Raw genomic sequence first — 16,703 nt, forward strand, 5'->3', positions numbered from 1 at the left:
TAAAAAAATAGATATAGGTTAAATGAGGGCGACCAAATAGGACGCTCGGTTCCCCCGCACTCCCCATTGTGGCTAGTACACCGAGTCAACCCATCTTGCCTTTTTTGTTTCGGATAAAGGTGTACAGAAAAGATTTTTCCTTTTCCTTTACTTTGATAAATGCATATACATTTTTCACCAACTTCTTGACACCAAGATAAAGTAACAAGCAAATTCAAAGAGTACTTTTATTAACTTGAAGCTAGAAGCAATTGGCATACTATACCAACAGTAAGTATTCCTATATGGAACGGTCAATGCTATAAATAGTTCAATGCCTTTTGGCAAAGATTTGATCATGAAATACCAAAAGTTACTCAATTTCTCAATGGGCATTCAAGACTTACAAGTTACACGATCATCCAGCAGTACATACGTTAAGGATCAACGAGGCTCAAGATCTATCTCGCCCTTTACTCAACTTCTCGAAACACATAAAGATCACTAGTCCCTTAAGCTTTTTCTATGGGGGGTGATTAATTCACATTACTCATCTGTTCAGTCATTCGATATTAGTATTTGTATTCACACGTGTATTCTCTCCTATTGTTTTCTCAAAAAGCTGTAGCAAAAGCTTAGCCAGACTCAGGATGCGCACAGCAGGCAAGAATTCAATTAGATTTCATCTCTATATCGGTATTTTCTTTTGTATCCGGCTCATCATCAGGAAGAAGACCAAGCAAGGGCAAAGGCAATAGGGAGCTGAGATTGCAGAGAACTATCAGAAAAGCCAAGTTGTCAAACCTGTCCTTGGTGACACCAAATACCTGCATTAGACCGGCACCAATTAGACCACCAAGGACACTCCCTCCATTGGATATGGACATAAGGGTTGCGAAAAGAGTTGCTTCCATTCCTTGTGGACATATTCTAGCAGCCAGTACTAGAACAGGCATGAAAGATGCCTGAAACAGGTAAGTAGTTAGATGATGCGTGTTGCCAAAATACTCTAAATTCTATATTAGAATATAGAAGTTTACCCATTCAATTTCAGTTTACATCTATACTAATAAATAATGCAATTTTTTATGCAATCATTCATGTGCAAAGATTACCTGTTGCTATCTTCTTACAATTCGTATATGAAGTGCCTCAAGAAGGTGATATCACAAAAATTCGAACAGAACACCCATGTTTCCTCCATTACTCTTATCAGATAACCATTCTCTAAACGCACCGAAAAATCTATTGTTAAAACAATGTTAGTGTTCTATAAAAAGCCATACACTATTTTTATTTGTTCTCTCACATGCATCAAGCACATAGTCTAGCTCAGTAGATGTGGTGAAACTTCCTCCTTCGTACTTCAACTTCTGTTTTCAGAATTCTGAAAACCATTACATTTACCATTCATCTTTGGGCGTCCAGCTTGGTACATGAAATTGATACTTCTGGTATGAATTAAATGTTTCACAGTGCCAGTGACACAAGATTGCTCCTTGCTTTTTCATTCAGATTTCTGTTTCATGCTTTAGATTGAGCTTCAACTAACTATGTTATTTAGCAGTTTATATTGGTCCAGAAATCAAATAAAAGACTGAGAAACAAATGTAAAGAAATTCAAACAAATAGAAAAAAGCTCTAAAACATCAATAAAATTTCTACCAAGAAATTTTTAACGGAAGCGAAAGAGTATCTCAAGTATCTGGAAGTTTTATGTAACTGGGTTCGGATAATTTGTTGGCTGTGGTTTTCATGATATTTACAACTTTACATTTTTAATTTGTTTCTCCCTATACTGGTGGCGTTGTTCAGAAACAGGTGGAACTTTTTTTTTTTTGGTTGTAAAAGACGAAAAAAATTTGGTGTGTCTTAAAAACCACCACTTTGAGAAAAGCCTTTTTTTTTTGGCTGCAAAAACTGAAAAAGATTTTTAAAATTGTTTTCAACCAAACAGAGAAAAGTTCTTCAGTCTTTGCAAAAACTGAAAAGTACTCCAGAGGTGTTTTGCAGTTTATAGTTTTTCAGTTTTTGCACAATATGGTGTTCGGTGAAAAAAGAAATTCAGAGAATGTTTTCAACCCCTTCTGGCAATAAATGCCAGGATACATGCGAGATCTTAAGGGTTTTTGCCTTCAAAAACTTAAGCTCTTTTCCTTAAGGTACAATTCGTGTAGAGATATCTTAACCTTATTCAGGTAACTTCCATTCAACCACCCACAAATGCATGCTACTTTGAAACGGTTTATCCTAACACAACCTAAACAAGAAGACAGAATATAAATTGAAAACTAATGTTATACGAAAACTCAAGGAAAAAACATACATGTGAAAGAATCTAAGCATCCAACACGAATCTTAAACTAGGGGAGAAGTATACCAAAATATTTTATAAACCCCGTCAAATGCCCTTCTATATCCAATGTGGGAGACTCAACAATCTCCCGTATAGGTAATGCGATTTTGTGTTCACAGTAAATTTAATGTGGATTGACGGGGCTGAGAATATTCTTGCCAAATGTTTGCTCTAATACCATGTAAAAGAAACTGAAAGTCTAACACAAAACCTTATGGTAATAATAAAGTATCCAAGACCTTGATAAATCTCTTTAAATGCCCTTTTATACTCGAGACTATATAATTCAACAGTAGAGATATAGTTTTTATAAAACAGAACCTTAATGAAGAGCTACCTTCTACTTTATCAAAACTCATGCTGGCCAAAGAAAATCTAGTTTTACATGACATAGCAGTCCTAAATACACAGTTTTAAATTCATATCATTTACCTGAAATTAGCATCCCAAAGAATTACTATATAGTTTATGTGCAAGTATATTTTAACAAATTTTAATTGTCTTTATGGCTGCTATAGACTATAGTTATTAATTGGAATGCAGACCTAATTGGAATCCATTAGACACCCTACATACATGAAAAATTACTTGATCACTGTCATTATGTCCCAGTTCGATTGTTTCAATGAAAGAAGAAAAAAACTCTTCAAGTTTTTTGTTTTTCATTAGACAAATACATCTCTATAGGTAGGTTCGGTGAGTTTCTTGCAAGTCGCAAGTTAGCCATTATATCCTTCAATTGTTTTGTGTGCCTTCGCTGTGCATCTTTATATGATTAGTACTCTTTTCTTAAGTTATGCTTTCAGATTTCGAACTAAGCAAGATTGAGCTTCAGAGTGCTTTTACTCTATATATTACTATGTATTCAGAAAAAAATATAAATTAGATCAACCAAATATGAACGGATTCTCAAGTATGGAACCAAGTACAAGAAAAAGATTACCTGACCCAGAACAGTTATAATCAAGGAATCCCCAATAGCAAACCACTCATCACTAATGCCAAACTGCCGGTTCAATCCAGTCACCAGCAGAACCTTATACAAAACCATCATACTTTGAAGTAAATCAAGGCCACCATGACCCCAAAACAGAAGAAAAATCATAAAACTGAAGTAGAAAAGATGTGTTGGGATATGTACCTGGGTCATCCCAAGAGCTGTACCAATGAGAGTCATTACGAGGAATATTTTTCTTAAAGGAACTTTCTTCAAAAAACAATTATAAAGCCCCACACCAATAAGTGATGCAACTGAAGTGACAAGCTTAACACGTCCAAGGAATTCAGGAGTGAAACCAAGTTTGTTTGTCCTACAATCAGAACAAAATTCTATTAGAACTAGTAGCTTTCATGTATGTTTACATTAATTAAAATTTAAACCTGAAACTGAGCATACGTGAAGTAAAACATAGCAGAATCTGATTGTGGTGTTGCCTGCCATAAGAAAATAAATAGGGTGGGAAGTAGAACGCTGGGCTGCTTAACAGTTCCCCATAACTGGATAAAATTGTTTTTTGAGCTCTCGATGAAGCCATTGCCTAAAGAAACTCCCCTCGCTGGGCCTCGTACTGGCTGCTCTTTCACAAGTACAGATACTGCAGATGTTATAAGAGGAAGTAATGATGTTGCACCAAAAACAAACCTGGAGAAATCAAAAATATTTAGACTTAATCCATCCGGACCATTACTACTCACAAGACAACAATCACATGATATTTAGAAAGAGTGACCAAGTATCATACCTCACACCGTAAGCATCCACAAGGGAGCCACTAAAGTAGGCACTCACAATTCCTCCAAATGCGGAAGAACCCCAGCACAATGACTGAAGAGATCCTGACATGCTTTGAGACTCACCACGTGCCCTCTCAACAACCATGGAATCTACAACCTACATGATTGCTCAATTATATATGCCAGAAGAATGTGGTGGAAAGATACCAGCTACAGGAAGAGGAGCGTTACAAAGAAGCAAAAGATCAACTCAGATTCATTTGGCCGGTAACTCCTTTTCTATGAACAAGCGTAACAGCAAAAAATCAAGTCCAATAATTTTTTTGAAATGATTTTTTTTTTTTTGAAATGACAAGTCCAATAATTCCCAAGTGGCATTAATATTTTCAAGATTTAACACAAGGATCGGTTGATATGTTGCAGCGTGTTCATGGCAGTGGGTGGAGAAAAAGGTTCACCCACAATACATTAGTGACCCGATAATTTCACTAACATGTCCAACAAAGAATATACCGTTCATCCACACTACATTATACAACTCTTGGATTTGCATTAAAAGTCGATAGTGGTGCTGTTCAATTTCAAACTAATGAAGGCTTAATCTAAAATAAGTTCTTATGCCTCCACCTTTTTTTATGACGGTGGTGTCCGGGCTAAGCTTGCGCACAGCCGCACACCTGGGCTATTCCACTGGGTACCTACTCCCTCCTACCAGCACAAGTATCGTGTAACTCTACCCACCAAGAATTAGGCAAATGGGAAGAAATCGCCTAGTAGTTTTTACATTCGCTGAGATTTGACCTGAGACCTCATTATTCTTATGCCCTTTCCTTTAAACAAAAAGGAGCTGCAACATCGTAACTTCTGCTTTATTCATCACTTAGATTTAAAAGATCATCACTCGCTAATGATTGGTTGATGTGCTATGAAACTACAGCACATTTGATATCATTTGCATAAGTTTTTACTATTCTTTAAGCATATTTTGTGTCGTTTTTTATGATAATTGTTGTGTTTAGGGATTTTGAGGTTAAATGGTAAAAACAAGCAAAAATGCACAAAGTGCCCCAGATTTGATGACATATGGATCTTATCTTGAAGGCACGGGATGCAAGTGAAATGCAGATTAAAGCTGAGAAGAAGGAAACTGAAGGCTTGAGATAGGGAACATGCGGATTGTACATTCATAGTCTGTTGAGAGCCCAAAAGTACTGAATATTGTCCAATTGAAGGTCGGCACGGAGCCAACACGCAGGCCGTGCATTCCACATGTGGACCGCATCCAAACACCTGTTGAAGATCTTGACAGTCAAATTTCTGAAGATTGACATGCGGAGCCAAGATGCGGGCTGCAACATTCCACATGCAGACCGCATCCCAAATGCTTGCTGAAGATCCTGAAAGTCAACATTCTGAAGATTGACATGTGGAGCCAAGATGCGGATGGTATATTCCACATGCGAACCTCATCTCAAACGCCTATTGAAGATCCTGAAAATCAACAGTTTGAAGACCGACATGCTGCTCCAAGATGCGGACCGCAAGTCAAGATGCGGATGAAAGTCTAGAAGCCCTAATTTCAACATGTGAAAGCCAACCCCGACATGCGGACCGCATGTTCGATATGCGCTCAAGAGAGTCTGTATGTGACACTGCGGGGGCATTTTTGACATAATTATTGTCGCATTTTGGACCATTATAAATAGTATAGTTGGGATTTTTGTAGGGGTATTTGGTCTGAAAAGTGTCCCTCTTGGATGATTGAATACACCATTCCTTTGAAGCTTTTGAGAAGAAGATTCCTTTACTTTCTCAGCTATAAGATTTTAATGCTTAGTGTTGTTACTCTAATTATCATGATGTTAATGTGTGTTTACCATTGAATATACATATAATGAGTTGTTGATTTCAATTCATCTTCTCTTGCTTCATTTATGGTTGGTGGTGGCAACCATTAACCTATGCCATTTTATTTAGTGGGTCAGGGTTTGGTAAAAGTGAATAGCAAGAACTCAAGGCTTTAAACCTTGTTTAATAGGAATCACTTAAGGAATAAGAGGATTCTACTTGCCATAAATTGGTCACTCTTATTTGTAACTCTTTTGTATTTGGAAAAATCATAAAGAGGAGATTCAATCAAACTATGGAAAAATATTGGGTAGTCACTTAGAAATTTCCATTAGAAATATATCATATTAACACTTATAGCATTACATTTCATTAAAGGGGACACAACTTTGGTTTCTTAATCCAAATAGTTAAAATTTTTAACACAATAGCGTCTCTTAAATAGCTTAGCAATATCAAACCCTTTTCAAACAAACGGGAAAGAATTACAACCATAGTCAAGTACCACACTAGTAAAGTAAACTTTTCACGCCTATTCTCTATGAGATTCGACCCCAATTTAGTTGGGATATTATATTTGACATCAACCGCCTTACACCATTTATATAGGTGTAATTTGAGTGTATCAACTTTTGGCGCCGTTGCCGGGGAATATGACTTTAAAATTACTAATTAGTGTGTACTGTACTTGAAGACTTTATTCTATTCCATCACACTTTATTTACCTTATTTTGTGCAATTAGGCAAGCATGGGTGAACCCGACAATATGTTTGCGAATATGGATCAAGTTATTGATGATATGAATGTCATTGTCCCTCCGAGAGTTGATGTGACTACCTTCAAGCTGGACGTCAGTCTCTACACAATACCAAAAGTTGAGGGGTTCTTTCGGAACTCTACCGATGATGACCCAAATCAACATCTCAAAAAAATTTTGGGCGTCATTGCACCAGCAAAATTATGTGTCAGATAATGCATTGAGGTTGAGAGTCTTCAAATACTCTCTAGTTGGAGAGGCAAGAACATGTCTTCACAATCAACCTCCAGACTCCATCCATAGTTGGGGCGAGCTAGTGTATGTCTTCCTCGAGAAATGGATTCCACCAAGCAAGAGGGCGGAACTCCAAGACAATTTTTCTTTTAAGAAATTCCCAGGGAAACAACTTCATGAAGCTTGGGTGAGATTCAAGCAATACTTGGTAAGAACACAAAATCATGGGTTTCCAGAGAACATCTTGTTGGAGAAATTCTACAAGTGTTTGGATCCCATGAGCCAATCTGTAGCTAACAATGCGACCAATGGGTCTTTCATGGATAACATTTGCGATAATCATCCAAATCCTTGACAAGGTCGCCAAACATAATTAAGCATGGCATTCGAGCGACACGAATTGTGGTGTTTCATATGAGTCCCCTTTTTTGACCACTATCATCAAGGAAAATTAAGAGAGACCAAGTGATTACCGGTCTTGCCACCAATGTGAATGTTTTGACAAAAATATTCACGGAAAACCAAACAAAGAAGGTGAATGTAGGGGAAGATGTGCAATCGATGCCGAACTTTAACTATCAAATCAAGAAGGCCAATACCAAGAATACCCTCAGATGGAATATGAGGAAGTGATTTATGTCAACAATTCTTAAGGAGGGTATCAAATACAAAATTAGGGTCGGGGCAAAAGAATCAATGGAGACCTAACCTGCAAGGGCAACGTAACCAACAATGGCGAAACGACCAAGGTAATCTGAATCAAGGAAATTGGAACAATAACAAAAACTTTAGGAATCAGAGCTCAAATCCCTATGTTCCACCGAAAGGCCAATATTCTAACTCTCAACATTATCAAGTTAGTTCCAAATTGGAGAATGTGCTTGAAAGGGGTTTGCAAAACCAAGAGAAGTCCAACATTTCAATGAAGAACATGTCCGAACGTGTGTGTTCTCACACCACTTCTATTCAAAAATTGGAGTTGCAAATGAGAGATCTTTCAAGAAAGAAAATTTAAAGCAAAAAAGCACGCTCCCGAGTGACACAATTGCGAATCTAAGGGGTAATGGGGTGGCCAAACATTTCATTGCATAGCTATTATAACTCGAAGTGGGAGACTACTTCAAAATGAGAGTAAGAAAGTGATTGAAGTGAAAGATGTAGAAAAAGAAGATAAGGCACATGTAAAAGGTTCCTATTGTTGTTGAAGTTGAAAAGAGTTCCTCAAAAAGCTAAAGTTCAGGATGTGGGCAATCACAAAGGTGAGGAAATTAGAGTTGAAAAGTAAGACCAAGTCACCGAGTTGGAACTCCTTCTTCAAGATCTTTTTGTCAAGAAAGTGCTTCAGCCTCTCCTTGTACATGGATGCACTCTTGTAAGCTTGGAATCAAAACTCATACATCTCATTGAGTTGAGATGTTCTCAAGTTAGCCGTTTCGTTCTATTCAAGGTTCAACTTCTGCAATGTCAACATAGCTTTATGCTCTAGCTCAACTGGCAAATGACATGCCTTACCAAAAACCAATCAGTAAAGTGAAGTCCCAATAGGAGTCTTGAACGCTATCCTATATGCTCAAAGAGCATCATCTAACTTCCTCGATCAATCAGTCCTATTTGCATTAACCATTTTGGCTAGGATGCTCTTGAATTCTCGATTTGAGACTTCAACTTGGCCACTCATTTGAAGATGGTATAGAGTGGTCACTTTATGCTTTACACCATAAATCTCTACCAACCCTGCGAAGGCCTTGTTGCAAAAATGAGCTCCACCATCACTAAGGATAGCCCTTGGGGTGCCAAATCTAGTAAAGATGTTTTTCTTTAAGAAGGTCGACACACTCCTCGCTTCATTATTTGGCAAAGGTGCCACTTCAACTCATTTCGATACATAGCCTACGGCCACCAAGATGTATGTCATGCCATACGAGCTCACAAAGGGACCCATAGAGTCAATCCCCTCACACATCAAATATTTTCACCTTCATTACAAAGTTTAAAGTCATCTCATGCCTATCGACCCTTACCTTTGGTAAATGGATGGCCAATAGTACCACTCAAGAACTTTTGCCGCAGTCCAATTTCCACCATAATGACCCCCAACCGGAGAGCTATGACATGCCTTGAGCATAGGCATCACCTCGTCTTCGGGGACACAACGCCTAATGATGTTGTCGTGTCGGCGCATATTCGGAACAAATAGGGCTCTTCCCAATAATAGTACCTACACTCCCTAAAAAACTTCTTCTTTTGATAAGATTCTATTTCGTCGACACTAACCAAGAACTTAGCGATATCGGCAATACCATGGGGATAAAGTATTAGACAATGCCAAGAGTTGCTCATCCGAGAAAGCATCATTAATCTCAAGTTCTCTGTTTGGTCTCCCCGCTTCCTCAAGTCTAGATAGATGATCCGCAACTTGGTTCTTTTTCAAGAAGCTTGCCATGGGGTTTGCAATTTTTGAGAAGTCTTTGATGAATCGCCGATAGAATCCGGCATTGCCCAAAGAAACTTCTAACACCCTTGACGGGGGTAGGAGGAAGAAGCTTAGAAATAATCTCGATTTTGGCTCGATCAACCTCGATATCTCGCTTGGAAATCTTGTGACCAAGGACATTTCCCTCATCCACCATAAAGTGGTGTTTCTCCCGTTTAGCACAAGGTTGGTTACTTCACATCTTTTAAGGACTTGATCAAAATTATCAAGGCAATCTTCAAATGAATTACCAACCACGGAGAAGTCGTCCATGAACACCTCCAAGAAGTCTTTCACCACATCCAAGAAGATAAAACCACGCACCGTTGAAATGTGGTTGGGCATTGCATAACCCAAACGACATTCTACTAAAGACAAAGGTCCCATATGGACAAGTAAATGTTGTCTTCTCTTGATCCTCCAAGGCTATGTTGATTTGATTATAGCCGAAATATCCATCCAAGAAGCAATAGAATGAGCTTCCTGCTAGCCGATCAAGCATTTGATCAATAAAAGGCATAGGCAATGGTTTTTGGAAGCAACTCCATTAAGCTTCTGGTAATCCATGCACACCCTCCATTTGGTTACTGTCCTCATTGGGACGAGTTCATTTTTGTCATTTTGCACCACGATTATGCCTCCTTTCTTTAGAACACATGGTACGGGGACTCACCCACGGGCTATTCGCAATGGAGTTGACAACCTCGGCATCAAACCATTTGATGATTTCTTTCTTCACCACCTCTTGCATGGTGGGACTCAACCTCTTTTGGTGCTCCACACTCAGCTTGCTATCCTCTTCAAGTTGGATCTTATGCTCACAAATACCAGAGAGAATTCCCCGAATATTCGCTATTGTCCCATCGATAGCCCTTTAAAACTTCTAATAATCGCTTAACCTGCACATCATTCAAGAAAGAAGAAACAATTACAGGTAAAGTATCATTAAGGTCAAGAAATTCATATCTCAAGTGTGGTGGTAGTGGTTTGAGCTCAAGTTGTGGTGGCTCAAAAATTGATGGCTTGGCGAGAGGAGTGACCCGTTTTCTCTAAGCCAAGAGAAACCTTCTTTGATTTGTAGGTGTACGAACCTAACCCTTCAAGTGCATTCACGGTCTCCACATGCCCTTCCCTATCATCACCATCAAAGTTCACCAAGATTGCCGCCAATGCTTCACCGAGGCATTCTTCTACCATTTCCATCTCAACCACATCAACAACATGAGGGGAGCTTTGGCGTAATTGGTAAAGTTATTGTCATGTGACCAGGAGGTCACGGGTTCGAGCCGTGAAAACAGCTTATCACAGAAATGCAGGGTAAGACTGCGTATAATTCGGCACTTCCCTGGGCCACGCGCATAGCGGGAGCTTAGTGCATCGGGCTACCCTACCACATCAACAACATCAATAATCGAGAGGTTCTCATATGCACTTGGTAGCTTTATGCCTTTGCTGGCTTGAAAAGTCACCTCTTCATTATTTACATGGAATTTAATTTTATTTTTCTCTCGTCCATAAGTGCTCTTAGTTGCAAGGAATGTTCTTCCCATAAAGATGGTGATTTCCTTATCTACCGCACAATCAAGGATGACAAAGTCGATGCGAAGAAGGACTTGCCCACTCGCACAAGCACATCAATGGTTAGTTTTGGAGAAACGCCAACAACATCTGTGGAGAGCAATCACATGATTTTGCAAATTCAAAATTTTTGAAGAAGTAGTGCTCAGAATGAAAGAAGAGCAGATACGTGCAGTGCATCAGTGCTGTAAAGGTCATTTAGTGTGGCTAGCTAGCACTGTCTAACTAGGTTAAGCTTAAGGGAGAGTGTTTCCAAAATCATAAGCAGGTCCTTAGACTACTTCCAATTTGAAATTCCCAAAACCACAAAGTGTTTCCTTTCGTTCTCCTCATTTCTTCTAAGAACAAGCAATGAAAACTCGGAAATGATAAGGGATACAACAAACAAAAAGAGATAAAAATTTAAAAGCCGAGTAGTTGTGTACTACCTACTGACACATATTTGACACACCGATGAACTCTAGACAACCTTTCTGAACTTTTGAGACATCCTTTATCATACTAGTTTGATAAGTTTTTCTCTCGAATGAGTTGCTGAAAACTTAGAACATGTTAAGGTACAACTGAGTCTCTGATCTTACCTACGGCCCTATTGCCAAGGTTGCAATTAAGGATTTCCTTCAATATTTCAAAAGACATAACAAACTTCCGCCAAGCTAGGTCATGTATAACTAGCAAGAATTCTTTATTAATGCAATGAAATACCTGCAGGAACAAAAATGAGAGCATAACGAGTACTCAACTAAAGGTCAAAAGGCAAACAGATTGTCGTTAACCTTCGGACCAGTTAAAAAGTATAACCATGCAAAGAACATAACAACACTAGTATGAATTTGTTGAAACTAACTAGGTACAAGAGAAACTTACAACGTCTGAGAAAGCGACAGAAAGAGAACCAATAAGTATGGAGAAGGCAGCACTATACTTGCTATCAACGAAGGTGGCCATCAAAAACCATGAGAATGCCCCAAGGAGCCCTGAGAGTACCAAGTATGATCTCCTCCGATATCCAAAGAGAGGGAAGGAATCGCTACACGGGAAATACTCATTTATTGAAATCTTTCATTAAATAGATAGATGGATAAGGATGAAAGGAAAATTGATACCAACCTGATGAACCCATACAATGGTTTTACGAGCCACGGCAATGATGAGAAACCAGATATGACAGCTGTCTAGTCAGTCACATATAAATTTGTCAGTGAGTCGGTCTGTGTACTCAACAAAAATGGTGAGGGGAGAAGTGAGAAGAAACGTGTAAAGAAGTCTTCCTTTTAAACGTGCGAGAAGGTGGACACTTTCGGACACTTTCGGATAATCACAAAATGGAAAGGATAGTTTTAATTGAAAAAGAAGGAATAACTGAGTGTCGTGGCAGTCTAAGTTCGAGAGAGAATTGTATCTCAAATAACTGAATGTAACTGTAGTCTAAATTCTGTAACAACTCATAATTCTGTATGACAAAGTTACCTATCCAAATTTAGAAAACAAAATATACTAAAAGCACTTTTGGCTAGAATCTGCAGTTTGAATCTGATGAAGATGATTTTGTTAAACTAGGGAAGATTAACAAACGACGGAAACAAATTACCCTATCAAGATGACGTACCTCTGCAGGATCTAGGTGTAGGTCATCTTTCAAGTAAAAGCTAACAGCAAGCCTAGAAAGGCCCAGGACGCCTTGAACAAAATATACCATAGCAACAGCAATGTTATCTGGGGTTAGATCCACTCCAAAGCAACTGATTGGACGAAGAGAATATTTGTTCTTGTGAGGAATAGTTTTATTGGACAAGACAGAATCTTCTTGGACAGTGGTTGTCAGCTGATCCCCCTTTCCTGCATATGACCATATTGGAGAATGTAAAATAAGAGTGAGACAGCTGAAAAGAAATAGTAGAAAAGGAGCTCACATAAGCCACCATGTATGAGCATGAGGGTGCTAAATCCATGATGAGACTCTTGAAACATTTTTCTTGACAACCTACTGAATACTAGCACCAAAAACGGAAATGACGTATAACAGCAATTTCTCGCTCATAGAAGGGCAGGTTATATTTAGGAAGTTTTCCAAAAAGAGTCTAAACTAAAGAGATTAAGATCTGCTAAATTATACTGATAACTATACATAGCACATAAGTGGGAGGCTAGTAGGCAACCCATGAAAAATGAAAATTGGTAGCTTTAGTCTAAGGTGCACTGGCTCTCTCAGCTATGATCAGACGTGGATATCCCTGATGATTGAACATCAAGAGCCATGAGGTACAATCCACACTCAACTATAAATTATCCTGGGAAGAATCCTTCTCCAAGGAAGATTATTTAAAATCTCCAATATGACAATCATATGCTCCCTCTATATGACCTTAAAACTCCAGTTTCATTTTAATCCATCCTATAATGCTTTCTAGTTTCTTGTGTTAAACTATTTCCTCATAGTGCATGCCAACTCACTCTTCCCCGATCTGCACAAACAACAATGTAGAAATTGACCGCACTTTAATATATCCGAAATGGTTGAAAGTCATTTTAACCGGAACTTAGGATGCAATCACAAAAGGACTTGATGAATCTTCACATTTGTTCCAGAGTTGTTAAAGGCCCTTGAGGCATGATTATGTCCTAAGCACCTACTCTTTGTTACAGGCCGGCTTCAATGCCCCAGGCATTGTCTTAAAAAGGACAATATTAAACCATAAAAGTAGGCGATGAGGCGATATACTAATAGTTAGATAATATATTAGTGATTAGGAATAAGAATTAGAAATGAAGTAAAAATTAAAGTAGTTGCTAACCTAACAACAACAACATACCCATTATAACCCCACAAATGGGGTCTGGGGAGGATACTGTGTACACAGACCTTACCCTACCTTGTGGAGGTAGAGAGACTGTTTCTGAATACCCTCGGCTCAAGGACAAAAGTAGTTGCTAACCTGAACAACAAATTTGCTTCGTATCACAATTAAAGTGATTCTTGAAGTTGATTGACACGGTTTTTAATTCACGTATTCCAATTAATTATAGATTCTCAGGGCTTTGATCCATATAGTTATCGCTTGTTTTTCATTTGTTTTTTCTTTGATTACAATTTTATTTTTTATTTATCTGCACCTATCTTCACTAACGCTCGTGTTTTAATTGCGCTTTCTGCTTAAATTTCCAGCAGACTCTTGGTGCTTTTCTACATTACTTGTCTTCGATGCCACGTGTAATATATGCGCTCATGAATGGTATGACAATTGAAATAGAGCTGAAGAATAATTACTCTAAAAGTCTCTCTTACAACCCTAACATCAGAGCCATTTTTCCTTTTGAGGGAAGGGGATGGGAAGGGGTGATATGGGACAAAAAATTACAGATAGTAAATCCAAAGTGATAACCAGTTACCTATGTTATGCTTATTATGATTATTCTAGAATTATAGGAAAGTTATACATATTACACTTAATATCATGTACATTCATGATATCTCTTCCCTAATTATTGAAATTCCGCATGTCTGGTTCCATGTCAGATATGATTTCCTTGTCTGTGTCTGCGGCCATGTTAGCTAGAAAGGGGGAAGAGAAGTGAAAAAATTTCAGTCTACATGAGATGTATTTCTTAAGTGCCGAGAGTCCAATGTGGGACAATTTCCTACAAGTCTCCACGTTAATAAGTACAACAAACCGGATTGCATGCTGACTTCAAAAGAAGCTGAAGACATCCTGGTGCTTTCCTGAATCCATCGATCAAACAGTTAACTAACACCAATGTTCCAGGTATCACTCTGCACCTCTAAACTTCTCCTCTACATCCCGAAGATTTTCTCCTGAATTTGATGCATTCAAAGAACCAAGGAAATCTTATTACAAGTTCCTTCCTGTGAGCTTGGGCGCAACGGTAAAAGTTGTTGCCGAGTGACCAAGAGGTCACACGTTCAAGCCACGGAATCAGCCTCTTGCAGAAATACAAGGTAGGCTTGTGTACAGAAAACACAATGTGTTTTGGCCCTTCCCTAGACCCTGCGCATAGCGGAAGCTTAGTGTACTGTGATGCCCTTCTCATTCCTTTGAACGATACATGCATAAGAATGTTATCCATACAATTCGATTTGAACCAACACTGTGCTCCTACTACTTCAGATGCACTAAATGATTAATATTCTTTGGAAATACATACCATGACTACATGGTTTTACCGCAAGACCTTATTAATCCGGTACGGAATATTAACAAACAGTAAAACTTCAATTGCCTGCTATCCCAACACGAAACTATAACTATCAACAACCACACACTCGAACCTGATTTATATATTCAGAAGCTGTTAACTCGTTCTATTTACTTTCCTTGATTTCAGAGAAAAAACAAAAGCCTTAAAAGAAAAGCTAATAACTTTACATTTCATTTTTCATAATTCTACTAAGCAAAATGTGGAATAAAGTATATACGATAAGAGGATTCAATCCAGCCAGTTAAGGAGTGAAGTATAGTTGATTGATTGAGTTAACTAAAAATAAATTAACATAAAATGAGGTAATTAAAAGATGAAATTAGTCACATCCACACCATTAAATCATTTTTATGATTGTAAGTAACTCACGGTTTCTAGAATCTAGCAACGGTTCAGTCTCGAGATCTCGCCGGGTGGAAGCTGCCGGAATCTGAACTGAGACTGACATTTTGGAGTCCGGTGGCTCGAAAGGCGGTTTCCGGCGGGAGGAGCCGGCGGCGATGGTGAAGGAAGGCGGTTTCCGACGGCGAAAACGAGAGAGGAGTGGAGAGAGGGAGAGGAAGGGGAAAAGAGGATTAACGGAAGGCAAGATCGAGAATGAGATTGAATTGGTAGTTATTGTAGCCATTTTTTAAATTTATGAAAAGTTTCGATTCGTACAGTCTTGTCTGATGTTTTTTAATTGAGAAATTATAAAATGAGCACACAGCCGCACACTTTATGAGCACTTTTAACGACTACAAATGTACCAAAGAATAACATGATCCGCGTCCAGTCCAAATGTCGGAATTGCCCCTGATTAGCTTCACCCCGATTTCTTCGCCACTTATCCATTTCCTTGGGCTTCGACAATAGAAATACATCCATTTCCTTCTGCCAATAAGCTTATGAGGAAGTGGGAAAAATTGAACAAATGGGATCATTTAAGGCAGTTGTTTAAATTGTCTCTGTTTAAAAATTTTATGAAAAAATAATAATCTGACAGGTCATAAGTTTTACAAACCAATCTTAACTTTTCCACAAGCTATATCGGAGGAATGAAATATAATATTTTTACAAATTATGTCAGGTAAGTCATCACTTTGTTACAAACAATTCACAAAAATTATGACGGATTAGCAAAATTTATTTAGTTCTCAAGTTATGATGAGCAATCATAACTTTGATACAAATTGTTCACAAAATTCTTGTGGATTGACAAAATTTGCATGTGTTGTTTAATTGTTCACAAGTTATATAAGAATGATAAAATTTAGCTTTATCTCCATTCCACCTTTTATTAAATTGCTTGCAAGTTCTACCAGTTTATTAATAAACCTTCTGTATTCTAGAATAGTGAATTTAGCTGCGTTTCACGTGGGTATGAAAGATATTTCATCTTAAAGATATAAGATTACAGATTTACTGTAAAAAAAAAAAAATTATCGTTGATAAGCAAATAAATTGTCACGACCCGAAATCTCAACCATATGACTGTGATAGCGCCTAACATTCACTTGCTAGAAATGCCAACATTAGCTAATTG

General features: G+C 38.1%; 1 protein-coding gene across 2 annotated transcripts; it reads right to left on the bottom strand.

Moving 5' to 3' along the window:
* Nucleotides 1-202: 202 nt before the first annotated feature.
* LOC104224599 (folate-biopterin transporter 1, chloroplastic-like) lies at nt 203-15,868 on the bottom strand. Of its 2 annotated transcripts, none has more exons than XM_009776282.2 (9): nt 15,548-15,868; nt 12,570-12,799; nt 12,071-12,135; nt 11,828-11,990; nt 4,078-4,226; nt 3,732-3,977; nt 3,477-3,645; nt 3,279-3,371; nt 203-806 (listed from the first exon to the last, which is right to left on the bottom strand). In XM_009776282.2, exons 1-9 carry the CDS (start codon nt 15,804-15,806, stop codon nt 651-653), a joined length of 1,530 nt encoding a protein of 509 aa, XP_009774584.1. In that variant the 5' UTR covers nt 15,807-15,868; the 3' UTR covers nt 203-650. The 2 variants fall into 2 exon arrangements, with proteins under 2 accessions (XP_009774584.1, XP_009774583.1); XM_009776281.2 differs by having other exon boundaries at nt 203-944; nt 15,548-15,867.
* Nucleotides 15,869-16,703: the final 835 nt, after the last annotated feature.

The sequence above is a fragment of the Nicotiana sylvestris genome, chromosome 1 (genome assembly GCF_000393655.2).
Source record: "Nicotiana sylvestris chromosome 1, ASM39365v2, whole genome shotgun sequence".
In the NCBI taxonomy this organism is placed as follows: domain Eukaryota; kingdom Viridiplantae; phylum Streptophyta; class Magnoliopsida; order Solanales; family Solanaceae; genus Nicotiana; species Nicotiana sylvestris.